This window comes from Silurus aristotelis (assembly GCF_946808225.1).
Source record: "Silurus aristotelis genome assembly, chromosome: 1".
NCBI lineage: Eukaryota > Metazoa > Chordata > Actinopteri > Siluriformes > Siluridae > Silurus > Silurus aristotelis.
In genome coordinates, this window is record NC_139574.1 from 23,575,148 (window position 1) to 23,590,592 (window position 15,445).

A 15,445-nucleotide genomic window follows, 5' to 3' on the forward strand; every position below is an offset into this window, starting at 1 on the left:
ATGCACTTTTCTTGACCAGATGTTAAAAGCCATCTACATAATTAATTATAATGTGATCTAAGTAAAAAAGAAAACATGCAGATCATTTAGACATCAGACACAGATTTAGCAAGCCAGTGCTTAGGGCTTCGGTAAGGTTGACAGTTAAGGTTGTGTTTTTCTGCAATAACGCATTGGGGTTCCAGCCCTCATTAACTTTTTGTATTAATAAATAAATAAATAAATTGTAATACAATGTAGGATTATTTAAAAACACATTTTAAAGCAGAAAATGCTTTTCTGCACTAGTCTTGTAATTTTAATTCAGTCAGTGTTGTGGCAAGGATGTTTGGTTAAATTGGTGGCAAATGACATACCAGATCATGTATAACCAACATCAATAAATCACCATCTTTAGGCACAAAAACATCCAACCCGATGGTGACAGTTCAATCAGGGGTGTGAGTGGATATCAGTAGGTTGAAAATGATAAATGTTTTGAGAAATGATTAGTAAATTGTCATTTAACCAGCAAACAGATAAACCTGTAAGGTGAGGAGGAGATGAATTAATTTTAATTTGTACATTGCAAATTTATATCCCTCAGTTCCCACTTTTGTAGGTTCATGCTAATTTTCCCTCCACCAATGACTACTGCATACAAAAGCTACTTGAATGGCAATAGCCCCACCTTCTGGACAATCTTCATCGCGCTCGATGTGTATGAGTGAACAAATGAGATGACGTGATTAAGTGTAAGTGAGGTCACTTGCAAGGCCAGGAAGTGAAGATCAGACAGTATCTCATTTTGAAAAGTTCAAATATATATTCACATCATTTTTATACATGCATCACAGCAATATTCTTAAAAAAAAATTTATTTACTATTTACAGTTTGTTTTAGTGTCGAATACCTGACCTTGCTATTTGAGTATAGCTATGGCCTACTTATCCAATTTATTATAAACATTTAAGTATACAGGTATGCAGCTCTTTCAAGTATTTAATGATCAGCAGTAGGAGGTGCCTAGTCATATAAGGAGCCAAGGCAGAGGTGCACTGTGAGCTGCTGCCATTTAATGCATGAGATTCTAGAAAGAGGAGACAGTGAATCTCCTCAGGTGTCAACTGCAGCTTTCCCTTTCCCGGTAAGATAACTAATTTCTCGTTTTGTTAGTGTAATTGAATAGACCAGATTGTTTGCTTAGGTGTAGTTTAACCAGTCTGAAATGGAAGAGTCACAGAAATAGAGTAAAGTTAGTTACAAATAAATGTATGTAGATATAAATGGTCTTCTTTTCTAAATACAACAGTGTAATACACAGTAATCTTGGATTTAATAGTGTAAATGATAATGCTCTTCTAGTACTACTACTACACTAATAATAATTTAGCCTAGACAGTAAAATGTACAACTAAGGTATTTCTCAAATTAAAGTGAATTGAGTGGTTATATAGTACTGATGCACTGTTATTGTCAGTTTTACTGATATACTGTACTAATAAATGTCAAAGCCATGTCTAGATGCTACTTGTGAACGCTGTCATTTCTGTTATGTTGAAATTAGGCTACACCAGCTTGGATATATTTTTACGAAAGACTTTATTTGACCTCCGGACTTTAAAATACACAGAGTAAGTCCTTTACTTCTTACCCAAGTAATTTCAATTCTGACTGTTACCCTGAAAAAAACCTAGTTTTTTAAACAAGTTTTTTGTTTTTAAACAAGCATTACTGTTTCATATTTTCACTGAACATCAGGTATTTAGAGTAGATATTTGGCCATTTTTTGATATTGTAATAATTATTACAATAATATTATATTCATACCTTTCTAATTTCCTTGCATTCCATTTAGAGGTCGCTCCCTTGGAAGAATCACCTTACCTCAACAAAGTCTATTCTGTTTGTTAAACAGTATTAATACAGCTGACTTTTTATAGGTTCTAAACAAATGGAATGTTATATAGCTTTAACCAAAGAAACATGAATTTTGCTCATGTTGGGTTTGTTTTTTTGCCATACAAGATTAAAATCATTGTATCATTGTACACTTTACTCCAAAGTGAATTTGCCCTCTCTGTCAAATCGCCGGCTTACTCACCTTTATATTTTTTATATATAAGGGTATTATAGGCAGGCTGCCAGGCTACATATCCAAATTTCTTTCTTTTGTACAGAGTACTTATGGTTTACGGTCCCAGAAAATTCTCTCATTAAATGTTCCTCAAGCTAGGACAGAGTTGTTCAAAAAGGCTTTTATGTTTTTTGCACCTTCAACTTGGAATGACCTACAGAAATCACTAAAGCTACAGTGTCTAATTTCCTTAAATGATTTTAAACATTATGTTAAATCTATAGAACATGAGTCTATCCACACATGCAAATGTTTTAATTAATGGCACTTTTATTTAAATTGAAATGCACTTGAGTTGTCTTTTGCGTTTTTGTTTGTTTTGTGATTGTGTGATTTAATTTTTATCTGCTATTTTGGCCAGGCCTCTCTTGAAAAAGAGATTCTATATCTCAATAAGACTAACCTGGTTAAATAAAGGTTAAACAAAAAAATAAAAATAAAAAAAAAGTTCTGGCAGATCAACCCTGTTCCTGGGCCTGAAGAGTCACATGTAATTGTACGGCGCATTGATGTGGCTAAATAATTAGGTAATGTGGAATGACTAATTAATTTTTTTAGACCTTTAAACCTTTGTTCTATGCAGATTGACAGTGTACACATCATGGCATCTCAGTTGGAAAATGCAATGGAGACACTTATCAAAGTGTTCCACACATATTCTTCCAAGGAAGGGGACAAATACAAACTGAGTAAAGCTGAACTGAGGAGTCTTCTACAAGGGGAACTAAGTGTTTTCTTAGCAGTAAGTACATTTTTCAAAGAATTTTGTTGGCTTATTGAAAGATAGTTATTACTCTGAATCACACTAACCAGATGTTTTGTTTCTATTTCAGTCTTTTAATAAATTATTTACAATAAATGTCTTAACAACCATAATTCATTCTGGAGTGTCTCAAAAGTTTGACTCGCACACTTTTATTCTAGGCAAGCAAAGATCCACTAGTTGTGGAGAAGATAATAAACGATCTCGATCAGAACCGAGACGGGGAGGTGGACTTCCACGAATTTGTAATTCTGGTGGCAGCCCTGACGGTTGCATGTAATGACTTCTTTGTTGAATGCATGAAAAACTGATGTCTATTTATGTTATCTGGATCTTTCTCTTTCCTATTCTGTGCGATAATATAATTTAAATGTGTGTGTGTGTGTAACAGTATTGGTTATTATTTGTTACTTATAAAAAGATTTACATTTGTGTACTTGTACTATTTTCTTTTTTTTTTTTACATTAGTCTAAGTTTTACATTATCCACCAAATAAATGTGCAAACATGGATTTTACTTAAAACACAGCAAATAAATAAAACCTGATATGTACAATGTACAGTACTAGCATGATGGACAGTGTGTATTTATTTACTAAATAATTATCATAGACATATACACATACAATGTACATCATTTATAGATATCATGCACAATGTACATCATTTATAGATAACAAAAATTTCAGCATGATATTAAGTGCCTGGAACAGATTCCATCTTTGATTCTACCTAAAATGTTACAGTAGGTTCATATATGTGCCGTTCTAAATGTTTTATGAACTGCACCAGAGATCCTGAGCTCTGATACCTTCATTAATACTATTTGGTCTCAGGCAGGGCACGCTAGTCAAAGGCCACCCACTCAGCAGTTCTAATGTAACTGAATACACACATAAAGGCTTAAGTACTCCCAGTATGTTAATTGTGTATCAAACCTGGTAATTATCAGAGGCATTAATGTAAAACAACCTGTGTAACAAATTCACTCGGGTAACTATACAATTTCGTCAATGGGCCAGTGAGGATTATTTTGTTGCAGCTTGTCAGATATTTGGTAACACAATGAAAGCCACACAGGGAAACAAATGTCGTTAAAACCTTGATAAAAATAAAACGAACATGACTCTCGGGTGAAATTTAGACATCAATTAATACATGAATACATGTAGAGGGAGATTTCACTTTTCTGGTCAAGATTTGTTCTTAATCCTGAACAAAGGTAAATGTTTAAAACAATCACCTCCACTCATTAAGTGATTGTGCTCTTTTATTAAGTTACAGATCAAGATTTAAACCCTAAAATGGTACAATTAGCAAATGCAGTGCATGTAAGCAGGTTTAAAAGGGAAGCTAAAATTTAAGACACTGCATTTCAACATTTAAATTTCTTTAATAAACATACTTTATTTCCATTAGTTTACTACTTTGAGCATTTTAGGGATTCTGGACAGCAATTGCAGAAATTGTTCTACTGTGTTTCCTCTTTGGCATCTTTTTTCACTGCCACCAGCACAAGGTTTCGAGGTGAAAATGCTGGATCAAACAGTGGAATGAGCTGGCTCTGAAAACCTGTCAATATAATTCATCACACATTAGCTATAAAATTAATTTATCCACAGAAGAAATCAATTCAAAAGGTTATGTATGACATCTAGGCAGTTATATCAGATATGGAAAAAGTGAGAAATTGTTCAACATACATTTTTAATAAACAATGATTAGAACCAAGAATGTGCTATTCTGAACAAGTTATATAAAGCTCTATTGTCCAGAATGCTCACCTCTTTCCTGCAGGAAGAGCATTCTGTCCAGAAGAACCAGAGCCTCCACAACTGGAGCCAGCAGCAAAGCCAGGCTGAAATATATCACCACTCTGCCCTGCTGCTCTAGCATGCTTTCCACACTGGCAGGGTCAAAGGTCAGGTCGGCAGGCAAGCCAACCCGGGAGAGCCCCAGACGGGCATATCTATATAAACAAAGAAACCAATAAGCTCTTTTGTTCCAAAGGGTGGAAGAGACAGAATATGCATGTATTAAAATACACCTAAAAATCATATTTTACTCAAGACAAAGCTGAGTTTTTGTTTAGCAAATGAAGTTATTTTAGTAATAAGTATATAAGTTTTCCTGATAAACAATCTTGTCTTGGTAGACATTTTTGGACCTGCCAACTGTGAAGATGAATAATGCAGTCATGTTGAAGAAAGAAACATTGTAAAAAAGACATTTATGTAAGGCAATTGTTTTGTAAAATGAATAAGGTAGAAGCTACAGGGCTGTAGGGTAATCCCTGGGCTTTCTTTCTAAATAAAAAAGATTTTTAGCATCTACATCATGACAAGGCAGTTATTGTAATAATGCATACATATAAGGGGTGTAATGGTACACGGATTCGTACCAACATTTATCGGTACAATATTTCAGTTTGGTACACCTGTATTTAATTACATTTTTACATTAAATTAATGTTAATTGTGCCATTTAATTGATTACCTAATTTAATCAATATAATAAAAAGTGTATTGCATTCATTTTTATTTATTTTCTTGCATTTTTGACACCAAATGACACCAATTTTAAAATGCAAAGTTCTGAATTTTTGCTGACGTGAATCAGAGTAATTTTGCCATCCTGAAGAAGTAATAAAACCAGATCAACCTTCTTGACATGCTAGTAGTACACAAGCTTATATTGTTAATAAGAACGTTGGAATGATACTGACTCTGCAAAAGACAGCATATGTGCTTTTTTAATGGTCTGGATGCCTGCTCTGCGTAGATGAGGCCTCTCTGCTCTGATGATGCACTCCAGGGTTGCTCTGTAGCAGTGTGTTTTTAGCAACATACTCTCATCTCTCAACCTATGGAGATAGTCCTCGACTGCATGGCACGCTCCTTCACGGGCCTTATAGGATAGCATGTGTCCGGGCAATTCTCGCACCCACTCGCTCATTGGGTAGCCATATTCTAACTGCGGTTCTTCATTTGTGTTATCAGTCTGAGAGGGAAGGATGACTCCCGGAGGTGTGGAGTTCTCTTTGGTAGTGATTTTCATATAGCAGCATGCAACAGAGGTGATTCCCCGAACATAGGGACAGTTAGCAAAATGGCGGAGAAGAGTAGCACTAAGATCCCCACAAGCATGAAGTCCAGTTAGTACAAAATCTAAGCTCAAAGGTTCTTTAATACTAGAAGAGTCCTCCAAATGCATGGATGAAGTCCATTCCAAACCAGCTTTAAGGTGATGTTCTGCCATAACATTGTCTGACAGAGCTACACGCTCAGTGCTTTCTCTTTTATGTTGCTGAAGAACAGACTTAGCTGGATTCTTATCAGCGAACGCTACGAAATTGCATTCCCCTGTGCACGATTGCTGGCTTTCACAAACAAGCTCCGTTTCAAGCTCACATTCCTTGCCTGATGTCATCGATACCCGCTGTCTCTTTTTACATGGTCCTGCCGTGCCTGTGTAGCTCGCATGGTTTTTCTCCATCTTCTCCAGCTGCTGAAGGAAAGTCTCCCATGTGTCTCTGGGTTTGACCCAGCCAACTAAGTGCCGGGGTACAGGATCGGGTATTGTTTGAGTGATGCCTGTCTAAAAAAAAGCACAAAAAAAATGTACACATGCAGCCACTGAGTATTTATTTCCCTCTGTTTACTGACCAAACATTAAGTGCTGATTAAAACATACCTTTCGAGTCTCTTTGGCCAGGGTTAACAGGAGCTCACCATCAAATTTAGAAGCCATGGAAACTAGATTGGGATCAGCTTCAATAGCAGTTACGTCTAAACCAAGCCCAAATGACAGAAAACGGGTCAAATGGCCCTGTGATGATGAAATAAGATATTTAGAACCTGTGGCATTTGTTTTTTTGGTCATACTGTCATTAATCTGGGGGACCATACTGACACAATCAATAAACGATAAACACCACCCCTTTTAACCATTAGCTAAATTGCTCTGAAAACATGACTGTCAAAAATAAAAATTAAAACTTTATTTTCTATGACTATTCTCAGCCTCTTCCACACCATAATTGTGGTGTGGGACTTCGAGACTTGACAGTGACACTCGATTTTCTACAAGCCTTGGCTCGGATATTTGGTAAGCATTCAAATTTCACTCAGTATAAATCAAAATTGAAATCAACCAGAAAGGGACAAAAGATTTACCTGTCCAGATCCAACATCAACCACACTGCTACATCCTGTCTGGTCACAAAGCTGCTTCACCAACTGGAATAAAGAGGTAAGATTTAATTTTTATGTTCATTAAACACGTGAGAATAAACATACTTATTGTCAAATATCTATTGGAGCCTAACATACCATGCCAAGTTTACGAATCTCATGTTGTTTCTTGGGTTTCACATGTTTGCGAAATATATGACCAAGCAGGGAGCTTTGACTGCTGTTTGAATCAAACTCATCTGGTTTTACTGTGTCCTTGGAGCAGGTGGCTGGAGACATCCGAGGAAATGCCAGTGTGTGAGCCGTGGCCCGTAGTGCCAGTAAAGACAGAGGCCACACAGAAGGGTAGCTTAAAAAAAATATTAAAATGTATATAATATTTAATGTATATTAATATATTAAATGTATAGTTAATGTTCTATTTGAACTCAGATGCAACTAAATTGACAATTGTTTAGCAATCATAGATGGCTGGTCACAATATTAAAAAGGAGATATAAAATATGATATAATATGAATTCTGATATTACATTTTGAAAAGTCAATACACAGGATTCTTGTATTATATTGAACAGACCCATCTATAATATTAAACTACTATGCATTATAACTACTCTTTATATATTTATTTATTAATATATATATATATATATATATATATATATATATATATATATATATATATATATATATACACACACACATATATACATATACACATATATACATATACACATATATATATATATATATATATATATATATATATATATATATATATATATATATACACACACACACACACACACACACACACTTACACTCTGTTCTTGGTCTCTCTGTCCAGCAGCAGATTTGCTACCTGAGGTGGTGATAAATCTTGTAAAGCTTTCCGCCATTCTTCAGGCAGTGTCTCCCACAGGTTCTCACTGAAAAACTCCTGGTAATAAATAACACAATAAATTGGACGGATTGTACAGCTTTACCAGCAGCCTGGTCCCACTACAAACCGAAGTGGACGAAGAAGGAAAATAAAATAAAAACTCTTAGTTTTAATAAAGCAGGGAAAAGAAAGGGTAATAATTACAATAATATAAGAGTCGGATATGTGTTTATATCTCGAAAGGAATGACACAAGGTTCTTCGCCAAGTTCTTCTGCTGCTGCTCTGAAAGTGTAACCGAAAACATTTTCACACCTCGTTCTGATAAACCACATCACCGCATCATCATCATCATTCTTGTTTTTTTTTTATTATTATATTTTCATTAATTCTTTTGCTCTCAGAGAGCTATTGAAGTCTTGCAACCACATTACTAGTAGCGACAGCTGTTCTGGTTCAATCCCATATCGCGCCTTACTGGCTTAATTATGTACACTGTATAGGGTGTAAAAGCTGTTATTGTATGCTCCATGTAGTGCACCTGTAGAGGGAGTAAGAGCTCGTTTGGGATTCGGTCTATGAGGAAAGCCTGTCCTCTAACCCGGAAGTGTATTCAACTTGTCTCGTGCACATGGAAGGTATTGTGTTCGTTTTTAACAACTTACCGTCGAATTGTATGTATGTATTTAGAGGTTAAATGAAAGTGCGGTGTATCATCTCTCAGAACAAACCTACACGGATAAAAAAAAAGTTAGTCTGAGAGATACAATCACACACGATTGTTTCTTTAAAACTTGGCATTGTCGTGCCTGTGCTTGCTTTGTTTAGTTTAGTTTAGGGGTTTTAATGTAACTACTTGGTCGCGAGATGATCTTTAAATCTAGGTCATTAGATATAGATTTTCTTGTAATTAATAATTGGCGTTAATAAATGAACAATCATGACACTGTTCTCTGAAAGCACCATGCCGGGGCATGAACATGTGCATCTGGAAAAAGTTCAATACTTTGGATTTTAATTACTTACTAAAATTTTAAAATCTTGTAAAAAAAACCTATTGCTTATTTTTGTACATATAAGGGCAACAAAGATATTGGGCTAGATACAACAATGTTCAATGTGTTTATTTAAAGAAAAAAGGGTTTAAACATAATTGTAGACAGCGAGCAAAGCAAGTGCACATTTCTAGGGGGCTCAAAGATGAAGTGTTCTCACGTGTGACTGCATCCACATGTCACTTCAAATTGCAGAATACATTTGTTTTGGGCATGGATGTCATTTAAATGTTAAATCTTCCTAATAGTACTAACACACTCAGTCTGGCAGCCTTCTGTCAGAGATACTGTTCAAATGGTTTAAAAAAGAAATGATCAGGCTCCTCCTATTGACATTTTCACAGTGCACAGTTTGCAGCTTGCTATACTTTGTTATTAGTTGTAAAATATGTCCTAATCACTGTACTGTTATCTTATAAGTATACCAATGTACACTAGGCTTTGTACACTAGTCTTACACTACATACACATCTGTAAATTACTGCTTATAGTCCTATAATACCGTTTTATTTAATGTATGTTAATCTTGTAAACACTGTATATCCTGCACTTGCTGCTATTGCACTCTGGTTAGACCCAAACTGCATTTCGTTGCCTTGTTCATGTGTAATGACAATAAAGTTGAATCTAATCTAATTTAATCTAGGCTTATGTGGCATTGTATCACCTTGTATCAAATGTTTGTGTCCGAGCATTGTCGTATCAGTAATATTAGTGTATAGAGATTCTTGCTGTTCTACACACCAAATATATCCATCGAAGACTTCCAGTTGACATAGAAACAATATACTTAAACTAGCTTTCTACAGTCTGGTCTAAAATAGCCCAAGTGTATCATTAATGGTTTGCACTTTTTTTCAAAATACAGGGATTGAATACGCAGTACAGCTAAACATCACTACTGGACTGTAATGAAGAGATCATCTTGAAGCATTGCAGTTATTCCTATGGAACATTTGTTTTCTTGAAGTATGTCAGAAATTACTCTGAACTTAAACTTAAGTAGCCCTGACAATAATGAGCAAAAGGAGAAAGTGAGTGGAAATGCCAGACACAAACATTTTATTAAGAGGAGGCGCTACCTGGAGCGTAGGGGTTTTCTGAATAAAAAGCAAAACACCAACGAGAGTCAAAAAGGAGAATACAAAAAACAGAACTTGCATCGGAAAACAAAGGACCATTCACAAGGGGTTGTTGTTTTCCCCAAATTTACTACTCTACGGCCTGAATCCACAAATCCCTCCAATTCCACAGAAGCCCATCATGGAAACCCGGCAACAGTCAAGGAATTCGCAGTGGCTTCAAAGTCAACATCTAAAGCACCATCCAGTTTAGTACTGCACAATCCACTGAAATATGTAGCCCTAGACTGTGAGATGGTAGGCACTGGGCCTAAAGGTCATTGCAGTGAGCTGGCACGCTGCAGCATAGTCTCTTATTATGGGGATGTAATTTATGACAAGTTCATCAAGCCTGTTAATCCAGTCACAGATCTTCGCACTCGCTGGAGTGGTGTGAGATGGCAAGACCTAAAAAATGCAACACCTTTTAAACAAGCCCAGCGAGAGGTGAAGTAAAACTTCTCCGAACTGCAGTACACTTTATTCCTCTTAAATTTGTGTTAATCTGCAGAAAAGTAATTCCAGCTGCACTTCTGCCCACAGATTATAAAGATCCTCACAGGGAAAGTGGTCGTGGGTCATGCTGTCCAGAATGATTTCAAGGTTTTGCATTATTCTCATCCTGCCCACCTCATGCGAGACACCTCAAGAATTCCCACCTTGAATGAGAAAGCTGGTCTGCCAGAGAACCAACCTGCCTCTCTGAAGACCCTCTCAAAAGTTCTATTAAACAGGGATATACAGGTTCGTCAGACATTAAAGGAAACATTATGTTAAAAATCTGACCATTAATTATAATCAAATCATTGTCAGTTTCATGGATATTTAGTTTTTTATTACCTCAGCTACTGATGGGTCTTTGTAGTTTTGGCAGTTTTCTACATGCTATATTTTTGCACTAATTTAATAAATGTAGTTAATTCTGTCCATCTAAATGAACGATGCAATTCAGCTAACCGGAATTTGACCATTTTCACTTCAATTCAAAACTATACATATGGCTCTCAGCATCCCATCGTATGTATAAACAAAGTTGTTTCAATTATGCATTAAAAAATTCATTCTTTTTTCCTCAGATGGGAAAGAAGGGCCACTCTTCAGTAGAAGATGCAAAAGCCACCATGGAGCTTTATAAAACAGTAGCAGTGGAATGGGAGAGGACTTTGGCTTCAGAAACTGCTTCCTAGAAAGAGAGAAAAAAAATTGCTGAGTGGTGCTAAGTTTTCTACTTAATTGAAGTTTGGTGTATTCAAAGTAAAATGTTAGCCTTTAAACCTAAGCTTTACCTAGTTTTAATGACAAAAATACCCTTCCGTTTTAAAGATTTTTATGGTTCTTTTTATGACCTGTTTCAAATGACTGTTGTTTATAAGACATATTTGTTGGGTAATCCACACATTGAACTTGCAATTTAAAAACAGTAAAATTCAATGGTTAGCAAATATTCAGTTTGATTTCAAATTTATTCTATGGTTTGAATTTGCTTAAATTTTAACTTGGGGGAGGAGGTGGAGATGTGTTGTTGCTACATCTGGTAAAGGGGCTGGTGTGGAAGCAGGATGGTAGCATGTCTGGGAACATTCGGGTGGATTGGTTTCCACACCCTCTCTACATCTTTTTTTAAAGACTGTGGCTTGCATTTTTTTGCTCTTGTAAATTCTGTTCTGGAGGAGTAGACTTCATCCAAGGTCACCTTCATCACCACTCCTTCAGTGGATCATCAATCAGCTCTCCTGCCCTCAAATCTTATTCATACAATATTTACTTATTTATTCTACACTATGTATCACTGACTTTCTGCTTTGATATTTGGTTAACAGTCAGCTTGTGTAGTTTGCAGTCACCAAACTATTCTTCATAGTTGGCAAGCAGGCGTCTGAGTCAGCTATTGGCCATCTATTTAGGGTGGTCAAAAAGAAAGGGCTGTTCAGCGTTTTATTTCCGCATACATTCAAATTGTAAGTTTTACTTGCCAAGCCATTACAAGAGGTAATAACTGGATCATGTGTTTAATGTCACTGAGTTTGTATAGAGATTATATGAAGATCATATCATATTTCTTTCAAAGGAATCGCATGATTTTGGCTGGAAAACTCAGTCTTGCTGGAAGGTGATGGCAGACACAACTGTGGACGTGGTATGCAAAAGCTAGACACGTTTGATCCGAGTTCATACTTTCCTAGTGGTTTGGAAAAAGCAAGGGCTGATGGAAAGGTTACCAGTTAGACGTACCTATTTTTACCAATGCACCCATCTGAATGGTGTGCAGATGTGTAGTCTGGTAACTGCCTGAAATGAACAAAATTTTAAATAAAAAAAAAAAAATAGTAATTAGTAATTTTGAGGAGATTATGCTATTACTAGTTTGTTGACATTCCTACTTAATGATAAGTTGGACACTATAAATTAATTTATACTTAACGTTTAAACCGTTCTAATGTTGTGTTGTGGTTTTAAAACAGACCATGCTGTTTTTCTAAAGTCCCCTTGAGTAGAATACTGTTCACCAGCAAAGACACCATTAATATCAGCATTTCTTTATAATAATTGATCTTTTATCAAATACATTGCTTGGACAAAGTTTAAATTACATTGAATATCTAGTAGAAATTAAATAGTAATCCAACTAAAGATAATTTGTAAACGTAGATGTTTAAAAAAATATTAGCAATAGAATAAGGAGCTCTGTAACTTTAACCATGGGACCATCGTAGTGTGGGAAACAATAATCATTAATCTTTCTTATTTTAAATGATGTGTAAATAATTACAATTTGGCCACAAATTGGTCATGAGCAGGGTTGCTGTTTCAAAATGCAAAGTCTGAATCCATTCCAAACAGCTTGTGCAAGCACCATCAGTGCAATAACTGTTCATTGGGATTTAAGCAACATTGGTTTCCATGGCTAAGCAGCTGCCCAGAAGCCTAAAATCAACATGCACACTTCCAAATGTACAGCAGAATGGTGTAAATCTTTACGACTGAACTATTGGAAATACTTTTTCTGGACTGATGAATGGTCTAATGCTTCATTCTGCTGCAGGGTATAGGAAAAGTATGGGTTTAGTGGACGCCTGCTGAACACTCAATGCCACAATACCACAATGTATAATTCCAACTGTAAAGTGTGCTGGAGCATTAATAATGGTTTGGGCATTGTTTCTTCCAAAAATTAAAGATGTGCAAGATACAAATTAGTGGTTCAACTTCTTAATAAGTCATGCATTTAAATTGTAAGAAGAAATTTGCTAAAATTACAGCTCCTGTATCATTTGTGAACAATGATGGGATGCTAGTCCATGGCAGCACACTGCACTTACACATTTATACATAACGTGCGCAACTGGGGGCAATTTACTTTAGCAATCCATCTACATGCATGTTTTTGAGAAATGGAAGAAAATACTGGAGAACACAGAAAACCACTGGTGGAAACATGATCCAACTTTGGATAAACAGTAGCTTGAGTTCAGGATCTTCACCAGGGACCCTGGAACTGTAACCTCTTACTGTGCCACTCCCAATTATTATATTTATTTATTTATATATATATATATATATATATATATATATATATATATATATATATATATATATATATTAAAAACTGGGTTCAGCAGCCAGTTTCTTACTCAAGAGATCACACTTTGATGGTTGGGGGAAAAATAAGTATTAAACCACGTTTTTAAAAAAAAAAACAGCACTCAGTCAAACTACAGCAGTTAAGGGGCTGGGTTGCCGATCGGAAGGTCTGGGGTTCAAGCCCCGGTATCGCCAGGCTGCCACTCTTGGGCCCTTGAGCAAGGCCCTTAACCCTCTATGCTCCGGGGGTCCCTTACGAGGGAAATATCAAGGTCCGTGACGTCGGAGTGACGTGGGGCCGCCTTCCCGTGGGCTCACCACCTGTAGGAGGGACCGTAAGGGACGGTGCTGTGAGGATTGGGCAGCATTCGAAGGCGGGGGCCTGCATAGACTGCTGCCCCCGTGACCTGATTTACGGATAAGCAGGAGAAAATGAATGAATATATATATATATATATATATATATATATATATATATATATATATATATATATATATATATAATTCTTTTATTTTATTTATTTATTTATTTTTAAACGTGGTTTAATACTCATTTTTTTCCCCACCTTCAAAGTGTGATCTCTTGAGTAAGAAACTGGCTGCTGAGCCCAGTTAAGAACACTCCTGGCAAGAAAGCTTCCCTGTGCTGTTAGCCCTTCTGCCTTCTCTGCCTAACCTATATGTTAAATTCTTCTAGTGTCTTGCAGTGGCTGCAAGATTAAGGATACAAAGCTGTATTCACCCTCCTCTTCCTCTTTGGGACAACCCAGCTGCAGCCAAGCAGATTCGCTTTGCTCTCATTCATTCTATTTGCCACTAGATACCTCAGTTCCTCTGTTGCCACAGACATGAATCCCGAATGGATTTCTTTTTTCCATGTTTGCCGACTTGAATCACAAATGAGTCAGCTGCTGGGCATCAGCATAGATGTGAATTACATACAGATCAATGGATGACTGGCTTCTGTTTCCCTGTACTGAAGATGGCTGTTAAATTGTTATTTTTTTAGGTGATGACACATATGTACATGCTTTTTACATGTAGATGTAATGGTCAGGGTTTGTGTGATTTTATGAAACTAACTGATTTTGCCTTGTATTAACTTGATGTGTTAGACAGTTTGCAGGTTTTGTGTCTCTCTATAGCCCGTTGCAATCCTGGATAGAATGACTAATATAATAATTACCACTCATTGTCATAGAAATCCTTAATAGAATGCTTTTTTAAGCTTCAACGGCAATGTAAAACTTAATTCCATGCTGCTTATCTGGTTATCAGGTTGTAACGCATTTGCATTGTAATTTGTTGCATTCAGATTTGCTTATTTACTTGATATTTGCTGCACTTATGTTTTGCATATATTCTGCTTTTTACCAAAATTACAAATGCATATTACAGAATAATATTTTAATAATAATATTTTTTTTTTGGGGGGGGATGGGTATCATTATTGAGGATCAACAGGGACATTGTCACATTGCAGGTGCTGGAATGGACTACATTGGTCATTCTACTAGCATGGTGGCACATCAGATGGCATTGCCAACATATAGCTCCTGTGTTCTTAGTTCATGTTGCTTAGTTCTGGATATGTATATGTTAAGTTTAATGTGGTCTCCTGGGCTTTGCATTGGTTTCTCAATTTCCTAACTTGAAAATACTAACTTTCTACTCCTGAAACATGAATGCATGGAGGGTGTTTGTGAATGTAAGCATCGTGCAATTAACTGGC

General features: G+C 36.1%; 3 protein-coding genes and 1 long non-coding RNA gene across 5 annotated transcripts; 3 read left to right on the forward strand and 1 right to left on the reverse strand.

Moving 5' to 3' along the window:
• The first annotated feature begins 956 nt into the window (after positions 1–956).
• On the forward strand, positions 957–3,316 carry LOC310737188 (protein S100-A1-like). 2 transcript variants are annotated; one of them, XM_083561394.1, is made up of 4 exons: positions 1,063–1,127; positions 1,548–1,614; positions 2,701–2,859; positions 3,042–3,316. In XM_083561394.1, the coding sequence occupies exons 3-4, from the start codon at positions 2,719–2,721 to the stop codon at positions 3,189–3,191; spliced, it is 291 nt and encodes a 96-aa protein (XP_083417520.1). In that variant the 5' UTR covers positions 1,063–1,127; positions 1,548–1,614; positions 2,701–2,718; the 3' UTR covers positions 3,192–3,316. The 2 variants fall into 2 exon arrangements, with proteins under 2 accessions (XP_083417519.1, XP_083417520.1); XM_083561393.1 differs by lacking the exon at positions 1,548–1,614 and having other exon boundaries at positions 957–1,127.
• A 135-nt stretch (positions 3,317–3,451) lies between these two features.
• Positions 3,452–8,424, reverse strand: mettl25b (methyltransferase like 25B). The gene is made up of 8 exons (XM_083561043.1): positions 8,161–8,424; positions 7,895–8,013; positions 7,212–7,422; positions 7,056–7,118; positions 6,574–6,708; positions 5,606–6,477; positions 4,665–4,849; positions 3,452–4,452 (listed from the first exon to the last, which is right to left on the reverse strand). Exons 1-8 carry the CDS (start codon positions 8,260–8,262, stop codon positions 4,352–4,354), a joined length of 1,788 nt encoding a protein of 595 aa, XP_083417169.1. The 5' UTR covers positions 8,263–8,424; the 3' UTR covers positions 3,452–4,351.
• Positions 8,425–8,485: 61 nt separating this feature from the next.
• On the forward strand, positions 8,486–11,575 carry isg20l2 (interferon stimulated exonuclease gene 20-like 2). The gene is made up of 4 exons (XM_083561277.1): positions 8,486–8,593; positions 9,879–10,578; positions 10,675–10,875; positions 11,208–11,575. The coding sequence occupies exons 2-4, from the start codon at positions 9,982–9,984 to the stop codon at positions 11,316–11,318; spliced, it is 909 nt and encodes a 302-aa protein (XP_083417403.1). The 5' UTR covers positions 8,486–8,593; positions 9,879–9,981; the 3' UTR covers positions 11,319–11,575.
• Positions 11,576–11,952: 377 nt separating this feature from the next.
• LOC310737313 lies at positions 11,953–14,553 on the forward strand. The gene is made up of 3 exons (XR_014536799.1): positions 11,953–12,089; positions 12,200–12,268; positions 14,421–14,553. It is a non-coding gene; the product is annotated as an uncharacterized lncRNA (long non-coding RNA).
• The last annotated feature ends 892 nt before the right edge of the window (positions 14,554–15,445 follow it).

Coding starts and splice junctions, on each gene's coding strand:
- isg20l2 (XM_083561277.1), top strand. CDS start 9,982: ATGTCAGAAATTACTCTGAACTTAAACTTAAGTAGCCCTGACAATAAT. Junction 10,579..10,674: donor TTAAACAAGCCCAGCGAGAG/GTGAAGTAAAAC, acceptor TTCTGCCCACAG/ATTATAAAGATCCTCACAGG. Junction 10,876..11,207: donor TATTAAACAGGGATATACAG/GTTCGTCAGACA, acceptor TTTTTTCCTCAG/ATGGGAAAGAAGGGCCACTC.
- LOC310737188 (XM_083561393.1), top strand. CDS start 1,059: ATGCATGAGATTCTAGAAAGAGGAGACAGTGAATCTCCTCAGGTGTCA. Junction 1,128..2,700: donor CTGCAGCTTTCCCTTTCCCG/GTAAGATAACTA, acceptor TGTTCTATGCAG/ATTGACAGTGTACACATCAT. Junction 2,860..3,041: donor AACTAAGTGTTTTCTTAGCA/GTAAGTACATTT, acceptor CTTTTATTCTAG/GCAAGCAAAGATCCACTAGT.
- mettl25b (XM_083561043.1), bottom strand. CDS start 8,262: ATGTTTTCGGTTACACTTTCAGAGCAGCAGCAGAAGAACTTGGCGAAG. Junction 7,119..7,211: donor AGATTCGTAAACTTGGCATG/GTATGTTAGGCT, acceptor TCTTTATTCCAG/TTGGTGAAGCAGCTTTGTGA. Junction 4,453..4,664: donor GCTCTTCCTGCAGGAAAGAG/GTGAGCATTCTG, acceptor TTATATTGACAG/GTTTTCAGAGCCAGCTCATT.